Raw genomic sequence first — 11,856 nt, 5'->3', positions numbered from 1 at the left:
CAAGTGAAAAAATGCTTGGAAAGTTTCAGGTACAATGATGCTCTTTAGTATACTTTGTGTGTTCTAGCTAACCCAGTTAAAGGCATGCAGCATGATAGGCATAACATAAACATAAGACAATCAAAAAAAATCCATCTCAACCCTCTTATAAAAACTAAAAACTGATCTACTTCTTGCAGTTATAGTGCACAACATCCATTTACATAGTAACTTTACAATATAAATTTCCATACAGAATAAAGCAATGAATGATTGTAGTCATTGATATTGAGGGTACACCATCATTTTGGACTTGCAGTATAATACACATTTAAGACATGTCATTCATTTGATACATATTATTTTTTGCACTAGCATTTGACTTTTTATAATTTCCATTGCTTCCTGAAATCTAAACAAGAGCACACATTTACCACACTGAGATTACTGTTGTAGTAAATACTTTTTCATTGGAGTTGTGATGAAAGGTGTAGGATGAAGTACTGGAAGTTTTCAACTTGAATAGTTTCATACGTACAGTACGTAACCACTTTCTGTAATCGTCTCTGACCTGATTAGTTTATATACTAACATACGAGCCTCTGATAATACACTTACTTGCTTAGAGCCAATAACAAGTAGCAGGAATATCCAAACACCCTACAGAAACAATATTTAACTGATGTATAAACATATATGTATGTAAAGTTTGATGCATGAAACATCACACTTTTTCAGAGCATTATGTAGTCAACATTTTTGGCCTATAGTGCATGCAGTTTTTCTTAGTTTTTTATAGTAACACTTAATTTACTCAAGTTCATACACATGCACATATAGTCTCATTTAAAGACCTTTCTGTGTATATGCCACTAAAGTTTACCTCTCACTATGGATACTGGGATTAACTACCTCTCTATCTTTATCTTTAGTCTGAAATAAAAGTTTTTTTTTAACACTGTACAGACTTCCTCAGACTAATGGAGTGCGCATGTGTGTATAGATAATAACTATGATGGTTACAATACACTTAAAGGTAGTTAAATAAGCAAAGTTTAGTCCCCATCACTATAGGTGGGGCTACATGAGCAACAAATAATAATATTCATAACACAACAATTTTGCAAATTTTGTGAATGCTCTATTAGAGTCAGTGAATACAGTCATTATGGATTTTGGTACTATACAGAGTATTTCAAGAATACTTTTAAGCAGAAACACTTAGCACAGTGCTATATACACCATAGGGACTATTAAACTTCCTTTGATAATGAATCACATTATAGAAGTCAGACGTGTTGCCAGTAGTGGTGTGAATATAGTTTACAATTGTAGGGATTTCATTAGCAAGATGAACAGCCATCTAACCACTCAATACATCAAAGCAATAAAAAGTGATTGTAAGTATATAACTGTTGTTGATATGAGCACAATTATTTTGAGTTACTCTAATAAAGCAGTCACCCATTTTTAGATTTATTTTTGTTACAGCACTTATTAGCAGTCAGTCAGACGTCTAGTACAAGCAGTACAACAAGTCACTGGTAAGGCTCCCTCCTCATTACTTGATAAACAGGATAAACCAGTTTTGAAAAGTCCTGGGGTTCACTTATCAATGACAGAAAAAAACAGGGAGATCAAACAATTCTTCACTTATTAGCAGTACCATGTGGGATAATGAATTCATTGCAACTATGAATCTTGTTTAAGATAATAGTGGCAACATAGTCCAGACTAAATGACACTTATAACCATATGAATATAATTTGCACTTGTATGGGTTTCATTAGTTAGATAAGCTACTGGTTGATCAATAAAGCTGTCTGCACACATCAATTAGCTCTCAGTACAGTACAACTATTTGTGATTCATGACAAAGTAATTTTAAAACTCTCTAATAGAGCAGTCTTTCATTTTTAAGTATTAAATAGTTGGTAATGATTATATAAAAACAGTGGACCCGGGGATCAAGGACCTGGGGACCCACGAGGATCCAACTCTTCTTGGAATTTAATACACATCACAATATTCAATACTTATACTAGGTAGCCTACCTCTGCAAGTAGTCTTGCATGGCCAATCCACTTTTTCCCCATCATGGTGTATCACACAATGTTTAATCCAAATAGAAATTATAAGTACTGCTGAAAATGTGTCTGAAGCTGACTACATTTATAGGCCACTTGCCTGCTACACAATGAACATACATACGTCTATTACGTTGACTAGCTACTAAAGTTTAGAAACACCGTGCAAACAAATATTCAGGGGAATAGCGATTACTAGTAGCTAAGTAAGTTTCAGTTCAGCAGTTTGACAACCAGACTTCATGCATCATGGTGCGTTTGCACAATGTTTCTAAACTTTAGTAGCTAGGTGACATAATAGACTAGTATGCTCATTGTGCAGCAGGTGAGGGGCCTATAAATGCTGTCAGCTTCAGACACTTTTCAGAGGTGCTTATAATTTCTAATTGGACTTTAATGTTTAAGGTATGTTTTGCACTTCAAGTAAGGCATCAAATGGTAATGGCTGGGATGGTATAATTGCATTGTAAAACTATTAATTTTATTAAAAGTATAGTCACTGTATTGCCTTGAATTGGACAGTATGTGGCCTGGCGTTTAGACATTTAGTTTGTGCTATCATCCATCCAAAGTTAAGGCTTCTATTGTCACACTGAACTATTAAAACTATGAATACTTGAACCTGAAATTTATTGTGGTTATGATGTTTTCTACCCTGGTAACTATGTAACTATGCAACTAGGTGTTTATATGAGACTGGCCACAGTTTGAGATCATGGTATATACTTCAAGTGTTACTCATGTTTAAAACTGGTTTCTAAAGACTTTCCCCCTCCCTCCCAAACACACAAAAAACCACCCCTGGGATTTTTGCATGTATGTAAGTTCTTGGAAAACTGTAAGCAATTACAATTACACTGCAGCCCCACAGTTGTGTCACTTGTCATCTAAAGTCAAGTATAGATCTATAGTACTGACAGTTACAAAAATGCATTGTTATTGTAAGTCTTTACCTAACCAGAACACAGGCTAAAGAGATGTATCACATACACACTGCAACATTGTGGTCTCTTTGAACTCTCAATGATGGAACATGTTTATATAGATGCATTGAAACCATGTGGGTGGTAACAATGCCACAACTTAATGTGTACTGCCATTAAAACTTTGTGAGAGATGCCCACGGCAACAATTAAGGACATAGCTGTCATAACATTTCATCATATTAGTATGTGATAGCTATTAGATTCAGTGTGGGAATGCCTAGTAACTACATGGTCTAGGTTATGTGATACAGTTATTTGTTACGCATGAAGTAGCAGCTATTCCTTTAAAGTAAGTAATCATTGCCAACTGTACAACCAAACTTAAACTTTATGGAGGCATGCAGTGTGTTGGCAGTCCAGACTCAGCAATGAAGTATGATTACATTACTTATTGAACACAGATTTCTATGGCAATAAGCTACACGTATTACAAGTAACATATGTAGTATGTAACCATATCATACAGTATAGTAGTACTGTCATACTGTTAAAGGCTTTTTTGGCCAAAATATCACCCAAAAATAACCAGCCTCACCTTTCCTTTGTATTTTGGTTAGGCATAACCAACACCAAAAAGTTCTGGCCCCAAACCCAACAAGTTTTTGTGGAATTTAAAATTTTCCTGTTTAGTTGGATTTCTACTAACTGACTTGATTACTGATTCCTTCAGCCAAGCATAACTCTGCTATGGTTAATGCCATCAGTTTAATTTCTTGATGTTGCTTTGGCTCACGATGTACCTTTTTGCCAACTGCAGCAGTTACAGTGCATGGATCATGGACTTACCTTTGTCCTCCTTTGTGTCCCATTTCTTTCTCCAATGCCGCATAGGTTTTGATTCATAGTAATGCTTCAGTGTTGCTGATTGTTACAAAAATCATCTGCAATTTCTGTTAGTGACTGGATTGATTTCAGAGGAACTACTCATACTGTTTTTTCCTTGTAGTGCTGTATACTGAATGAGTAGAACATAGCAAATTGACAGTGTTGGGAAAGTTACTTTGTAAAAGTAACTAGTTACATATTACATATTACTTGCAACTGAACTATTTAGTTACAGTTACCCATAAAATAAAGTAACTGTAATAATATTACATATTATATTACTTTGTGTCCACAGCCTTAAGCTGTCACGTGTGAAACTACCACCTTATCACGTGACATGATTGCGTTGTTGGACAATATGCAAATTTTGGTTATAAGTAAGAAGCTGGTGAATAAGCTTCATTCAGTAGGCCTCGTTACTTCATTGTGGTTAGGCGTTACTCAGAGGATAACTAACGAGATTAGTAACTTCGTTACTTGTAGTAATAATATTACATAATATTAGACTCGTTACAGTAACTATATTATTTAGGTAACGCGTTACATTTGTAAGTAAAGTAGCTTGCATTATATTACCTGTTTTTATAGCGTATTTCGTTATATTACTTTGTTACCACAAAAGTAATAATATTATGTAACGCGTTACATAAGTAATGCATTACTCCCAACACTGCGAATTGAAAACAAAACAGAATGGCCACTTCACTTCTCGGTTTGATAATTGGGGCACATGTTTAGTTGTGATTTCAATAGTGGTTGGATTGATTGCAGAGACACTTCTCATATAATTGCTTTTTATTTGAAATGCTGTTTAACAGGTGGAACAAAGCTGAAGGTATAGCCACATTGCTTTCCAGTAAATTTGTTTTGTAGTCGGTCCCTCATCAACTTGCTTACTTGAATTTTATAATACGTCTGGCCATTGCCATTCTTTCCCTTGATCTGCTACACCAGTCATTATTTATGTTACAAAAAAAGTTAACAAACAAGTGTAAGGAAAATTAGAAATTTTATATCTGAGTAGGAAATGGAAAGCAATGAAACAAGGTACACCTGCAGCTAAGCTAGTGGGACATGTAATCCCTATTTTCGTCATGGTTATACTCTGTATACAAACTAAAGCAGGAATTAAAATGTCCACTAGTATAGCTGCAGGTGTAGATGATCTCCCTTGTTTCATTGCTTTTTATTTCTATGATCCCTCTTCAGATATAATTTTCCTTTACGTATGAATACTTAGATAACAAATATTGAAATAGAAAGCAGCTATCATAATGGTTCTAGATAACTACACCCCCTCCCTGACACTTGTAATGTTGTGCCCCATACTCTTTTTGAGGTTAGCACATGCAGTAATCAATAATAATCATGCATGTGTACCAAAAGAATTCATTGGTTACAAGTGTAGGGGAAAGGGTAGGATGCATTTTAAAATGAACCACACTCATACTGTAGCTGTGTACAACACTTTTCCACACACAATACGATTTACCTTTGATATACTTACTTCCAGTTGATTGCTTCTGTAAAGCATTTCATGGACTATATACACACATGTACAAGGATATGGGCACAATCAATCACTTGGAAGTGAAGATATAGCAGTTTTGTATATTAAGAGAGGAGATTATATGAATAAATTTTATGTAAAAGCCATCAGAAGAGGTTTATGGTTGATAAGGCTTGAACCTTTACTAAAAGTTCATTTATTAATGTTATAATCATACCCTTTCTTACGCTTTGCAATGATCTTACTTGTACAGCTGTGCTGATTGCAAACAGATATATCAGTGGTAGTAAGTACTTGTGAAGCAATAACACTCCAAATATCCAGTTAATTCCCATGACGATGATCAATGACATGCTACCTCTAAACCAATACCTGAACACATTTGCACATGAGTGCTAATCTTGAGGCCTCTAAACACTAACCATGCTCTCTCTTTCCGTGTTTTCTCTGTAACAGTAGCTTCAGTTTGATGTCTCCTCATTATATGGATAGCCATAATGAGAAATCCAACATTTATCTGTGCAGATTGAACAGTTGTGTTGCATCAGTTTATTGTTAATCATTTTCCTTACGATTATAAGTGCAAGAACAGGAACAATGAAGGCCCAAATGAAATTGTCCTTGTAGGTCAGCCAACAGCTATACATGAATGCAAAAATGTTACTCCTGGAGAAAATTACTGCATGAGTGCTTACAGATTGTCACTCCCATAACTCCACTCATCTCTTCTAGCCAGTCCCAAAGGAACACACAATATCATGTACAGTAATGGACCACCTGTACATGTGTACATGTCATCTGGTGGATGAATATGTACTGTATCTTACCATAACATAATAGTACAAATCCTGTGTAGTACTTCCAGTCGACTTGTGTAAACACTTTCACCAATACAATATACAACACTACTCCCTCCATCAACATCCACATGAATGTAGTAAGAAAGAAGTAGTGGAGTAGAATGGCTATTGTGGCACAAATTTTCTGAAACAACAAAATTACATGATGCAGGAATCAGTCCCTATTAAGTACAGTACGTATGTCTCACATCATTAGATGTCTTGTTGATTGCTGTCACAAATATTAACTGAGCAATAAACAAAGTACAACACAAGTTGATATGTACAAATGTACGTAGATTCCACTGTGACCTAGTTAAAAACAAGGATTGAAACTGTACTCAGTCGGTTTTAACTTTTTAGATACCGTAGTATGACAAAAGATATCAAAGTTAAGATCAATGCCAGCAGTGAGAATCCTACTCCAATGTATGTAATCAAACGCAAAGCAGTCTCATTTTCTGAACTCAACTGTATTAGATAAAAGTAATGTATGTTTGAAATGCAATACAAGGTTATGCCCTGTTGTGCTCCTGTCACAATATTACAACTATGGCAGCCTAAACATTGTTTGGACATCCTTTTATGTACATGACTACTATAGCTTTTTCTTACTTGACTAGATGCTCCTCCTCTAGAATCAAAAAGTATACAAAAATGAGTGAGGTGGTAGCAGACACATTGTGTGCGTTCAGAAGTTTGGTTTACCACTCTACAGCCTTCAGTAGACCAGAATGGTTCATACTCTCTTTCACTATGTATCGTTTTATACATCAGTATCTATCAGCACTATGTACTCCCTTACATGCTGAAGTTCCAAAAGGCACATATGGCACTGCTATCTTTGCTAATCTAAAATATCACATGATTAACATTTCACTAAATAAAAATTAGTAAATAGATCATACTTTTCTGTTATGTTTGATAGCAAATTGTACACCATCTTGTTTTATGGCATCTGCACAGCTTTGGAATGGACAAGAAGTGGCTAGTGATACTATAGGTGATCCCACATCATATATCCTGCATAGCATTTTGAGCATTAAATAAAAGACACATCAGCATAAGATACGGTAACAAACTTATTCACCTGTTACTTCCAGAAAGTGGTCTTGATGATAAAATACTTTCAAGCCCATTGAACAGATAAGAGACAGCTATGACTACACAGTATAATGAACATTACATGGCACTGTAACACTGTTCACAACAAACGTACACTCTGATTCTCCTTCATTTTTGGCAGCCACCAACACACTTTCAGGAAGTTCAAATGATGCGAGATCATCATGTGATAATTTTGAATTGAAGTTCTTTAGTGAATCACTTAAATCAAGTCTCAACACTATTAAACGTATGTCTGAAATACCAATGATACTTAAATGAGTACTAGTGTCATTTCCCTATGGCTTACTGTTTGTATGAAGTGTGGCATCTTTGTCATAGCAGTTGAAGGCATATGAGTCTGATGACGTAAACAAGTTGTATACAAACAATAGCTGTTGTTCCTGAAATATAAAAGTTTCAGCTAAATTTGCATCATAATATGCATCAGCTAGTACCTCATCAAGTTTGTCTATTTCAGTACTGCTCTCCAATAAGAGTGACAATATTTCAAATGTCTATACAGTCAGACAAGAAGTTCTAACAATATACAAGTCTACACAAACAGTTAAGTAAATGTATATTATGGGCTATCATATGAGGTATTATTAACTATTCATACCGAAAGTGTTTGCATAATTACAGTTGAAAGCAGTAAAATTGGTTAAGATGTAGAAAAATGCATAAAGTAATTAAAACCCTACAGGAGTTAAGTATACTAGTTATGTATCTTTGAATGTGCTGAGTGTATGTTATACATTAATAAACCTGGCTAGATCCAGATCTGCAGCCTTGTACAATTTCTGTTAGCATACTTGATAATACAATGAGATCACCAGCAGTAATGTCTGAGGTTTGTAAATATGAGATCAATTCTTCAGTTTGTTTGGTAACATTAGAAGTATTCGTCATAGCCTAGAGCATTTGATACAATTATAGTAATTTCCAAATCACTTACACAGCAAAAATAGTGTTCCAATACTACCTATTCTGACCCCGTCTTTATTCAGTATTGGAACAACTATTTTTAAAACTCTCTATAACGAGACAAAATGAACCTCAAGTCTATAAATGACTCTAATGTTATTCACTATTATATTAGGGGCTATGGTCTGTTTTTGTTTTAGCCAAGGTAGAATTTTTGCACTATTAGTTCCAACATCATAACATAGACGGAATAAATACAGTCAAGTATTTGTGTGTGAACTATGCTGTGTTACTCACTATTATAAAAAGATGTTCTGATACTGTTAGTCCATTCTCAGCACAGTATACAGGCAGTTGAGGGAGCCATTGTGGCTGCTTTTCATCAGACACAGTCCTACTGCACATTTGTGTCACAAATTCAAATTCTAAAAATTCATCTATAACTGATATGTTAAGAGAAACCAACTTACCAAGAGTACTATTGCATAGTATTCTCCTAGTACTGTTGATCATTGTCATGTCACTAGCAGTATTTGTTGTGCAGTACTCTAATGAAAATACTATACACTGTAATTTAAAGCCATTACGTGTTCTTCACCATAGAGTGAAAGGCAATTGAATACTGTTATTATTATTGTACATATACATAGCTACATAACATTTAGTCTTATTTACCTAAATCACTAGGTTGATCTGTAGTATTATTAGGTGGTACTGTACTGGTTGATGGTAACACACTGGAAAATGTCACTGCACTGGTTGATGGTAACACACTGGAAAATGTCACTGTACTGGTTGATGGTAACACACTGGAAAATGTCACTGCACTGGTTGATGATGACACACTGGAAGATGTCACTGTACTGGTTGATGATGACACACTGGAAGATGTCACTGTACTGGTTGATGATGACACACTGGAAGATGTCACTGTACTGGTTGATGATGACATACTGGAAGATATCACTGTTCCGGTTGATGGTGACACACTGGAAGATGTCACTATACTGGTTGATGGTGACACACTGGAAGATGTCAGTATACTGGTTGATGATGACACACTGGAAGATGTCACTGTACTGGTTGATGGTGACACACTGGAAGATGTCACTGTACTGGTTGATGGTGACACACTGGAAGATGTCACTGTACTGGTTGATGATGACATACTGGAAGATATCACTGTACTGGTTGATAGTGACACACTGGAAGATGTCACTGCACTGGTTGATGATGACATACTGGAAGATATCACTGTACTGGTTGATGGTGACACACTGGAAGATGTCACTGTACTGGTTGATGGTGACACACTGGAAGATGTCACTGTACTGGTTGATGGTGACACACTGGAAGATGTCACTGTACTAGTTGATGGTGACACACTGGAAGATGTCACTGTACTGGTTGATGGTGACACATTGGAAGATGTCGCTGTACTGGTTGATGATGACACATTGGAAGATGTCACTGTACTGGTTGATGGTGACACACTGGAAGATGTCACTGTACTGGTTGATGGTGACACACTGGAAGATGTCACTGTACTAGTTGATGGTGATATACTGGAAGATGTCACTGTACTGGTTGATGGTGACACACTGGAAGATGTCACTGTACTGGTTGATGATGACACATTGGAAGATGTCACTGTACTGGTTGATGGTGACACACTGGAAGATATCACTGTACTGGTTGATGGTGACACACTGGAAGATGTCACTGTACTGGTTGATGGTGACACACTGGAAGATGTCACTGTACTAGTTGATGGTGATATACTGGAAGATGTCACTGTACTGGTTGATGATGACATACTAGAAGACGTCACTGTACTAGTTGATGGTGACACACTGGAAGATGTCACTGTACTGGTTGATGGTGACACACTGGAAGATGTTGCTGTACTGGTTGATGATGACATACTGGAAGATGTCGCTGTACTGGTTGATGGTGACACACTGGAAGATATCGCTGTACTGGTTGATGGTGACACACTGGAAGATGTCGCTGTACTGGTTGATGGTGACACACTGGAAGATGTCGCTGTACTGGTTGATGGTGACACACTGGAAGATGTCACTGTACTGGTTGATGATGACACTCTGGAAGATGTCACTGTACTGGTTGATGGTGACACATTGGAAGATGTCACTGTACTGGTTGATGGTGACATATTGGAAGATGTCACTGTACTGGTTGATGATGACACTCTGGAAGATGTCACTGTACTGGTTGATGATGACACATTGGAAGATGTCACTGTACTGGTTGATGGTGACATACTGGAAGGTGTCACTGTACTGGTTGATGATGACATACTGGAAGATATCACTGTACTGGTTGATGGTGACACACTGGAAGATGTCACTGTACTGGTTGATGATGACACACTGGAAGGTGTCACTGTACTCGTTGATGGTGACATACTGGAAGGTGTCACTGTACTGGTTGATGATGACATACTGGAAGATATCACTGTACTGGTTGATGGTGACACACTGGAAGATGTCACTGTACTGGTTGATGATGACACACTGGAAGGTGTCACTATACTCGTTGATGTTGACACTCTGGAAGATGTCACTGTACTGGTTAATGGTGACACTCTGGAAGATGTCACTGTACTGGTTGATGGTGACACACTGGAAGATGTCGCTGTACTGGTTAATGGTGACACACTGGAAGATGTCACTGTACTGGTTGATGGTGACACATTGGAAGATGTCACTGTACTGGTTGATGATGACACACTGGAAGGTGTCACTGTACTGGTTGATGTTGACACTCTGGAAGATGTCACTGTACTGGTTAATGGTGACACACCGGAAGATATCACTGCACTAGTTGATGGTGACACATTGGAAGATGTCACTGTACTGGTTGATGATGACACACTGGAAGGTGTCACTGTACTGGTTGATGTTGACACTCTGGAAGATGTCACTGTACTGGTTAATGGTGACACTCTGGAAGATGTCACTGTACTGGTTGATGGTGGCATACTAGAAGATGTCACTGTACTGGTTGATGGTGACACATTGGAAGATGTCACCATACTGGTAAAAGATGGTGGTACACTGTAAGATGCCACTGAACTGGTTAATGGTGACACACTTGGAGATAGTAATGATTGACCACAATTATTATCACATTGACCAGTACACACTCCTTGCTGGTTCATAGAACATAATGTAAGTTCTCTAGCAGTACTAGTAAATACATAAACTGTAGCATGATCATACAAACGTGTGTTTCCTGGAGCACACTGCACATCCTCCTGCATACCTTGAGCTGTGCTTGTCCTAATAGGAGAATTCATAATTCACATAAGCTGTTACATGGTTGTCTTACATGAAGTTTACTGTTCTGTTTAGTTGACAATTACTGTCTAATCCTGTCACATGAATGTTGCTAATAAATGCACTTTCATGCTCTCTAATATCACGTAGCACCCATCTCAATTGTAAATTATTCATGTTTGTTTCTGATCTTTTAATTGTCACTAACCATCTGCCTATCATATTAAACTGTAATGCAGAAATCATAAATCAAATAACTTACTGTTAGATACCTCCTGTGCATTAGTCATTATTGTA

General features: G+C 36.9%; 2 protein-coding genes across 2 annotated transcripts; one reads left to right on the top strand and one right to left on the bottom strand.

Moving 5' to 3' along the window:
• Positions 1-232: 232 nt before the first annotated feature.
• On the bottom strand, positions 233-5,888 carry LOC136255601 (adhesion G protein-coupled receptor E5-like). Its single transcript, XM_066048402.1, has 5 exons — positions 5,810-5,888; positions 5,633-5,759; positions 598-639; positions 443-550; positions 233-391 (listed from the first exon to the last, which is right to left on the bottom strand). The coding sequence occupies exons 1-5, from the start codon at positions 5,881-5,883 to the stop codon at positions 311-313; spliced, it is 432 nt and encodes a 143-aa protein (XP_065904474.1). The 5' UTR covers positions 5,884-5,888; the 3' UTR covers positions 233-310.
• A 2,494-nt stretch (positions 5,889-8,382) lies between these two features.
• LOC136255072 (aggrecan core protein-like) lies at positions 8,383-11,343 on the top strand. The gene is made up of 4 exons (XM_066047792.1): positions 8,383-8,440; positions 8,966-9,562; positions 9,629-10,318; positions 10,478-11,343. The coding sequence occupies exons 1-4, from the start codon at positions 8,383-8,385 to the stop codon at positions 11,341-11,343; spliced, it is 2,211 nt and encodes a 736-aa protein (XP_065903864.1).
• Positions 11,344-11,856: the final 513 nt, after the last annotated feature.

This window comes from Dysidea avara, chromosome 5 (genome assembly GCF_963678975.1).
Source record: "Dysidea avara chromosome 5, odDysAvar1.4, whole genome shotgun sequence".
NCBI classification, from domain to species: Eukaryota; Metazoa; Porifera; class Demospongiae; order Dictyoceratida; family Dysideidae; genus Dysidea; species Dysidea avara.
The sequence above is the reverse complement of the archived record's forward strand: the minus strand, read 5'-3'. Positions and strand labels throughout refer to the sequence as shown.

What these genes read in the sequence shown, in the direction of transcription:
- LOC136255601 (XM_066048402.1), bottom strand. Translation starts at nt 5,883, where the DNA reads ATGGCTATCCATATAATGAGGAGACATCAAACTGAAGCTACTGTTACA. An exon ending in ACACGGAAAGAGAGAGCATG is followed by an intron (nt 5,760 to 5,809) that starts GTTAGTGTTTAG and finishes AAATGTGTTCAG; the next exon opens with GTATTGGTTTAGAGGTAGCA. An exon ending in TTGTTATTGGCTCTAAGCAA is followed by an intron (nt 551 to 597) that starts GTAAGTGTATTA and finishes TAAACTAATCAG; the next exon opens with GTCAGAGACGATTACAGAAA.
- LOC136255072 (XM_066047792.1), top strand. Translation starts at nt 8,383, where the DNA reads ATGAACCTCAAGTCTATAAATGACTCTAATGTTATTCACTATTATATT. An exon ending in CTATTATATTAGGGGCTATG is followed by an intron (nt 8,441 to 8,965) that starts GTCTGTTTTTGT and finishes TAGTATTATTAG; the next exon opens with GTGGTACTGTACTGGTTGAT. An exon ending in TGTCACTGTACTGGTTGATG is followed by an intron (nt 9,563 to 9,628) that starts GTGACACACTGG and finishes TCACTGTACTAG; the next exon opens with TTGATGGTGACACACTGGAA.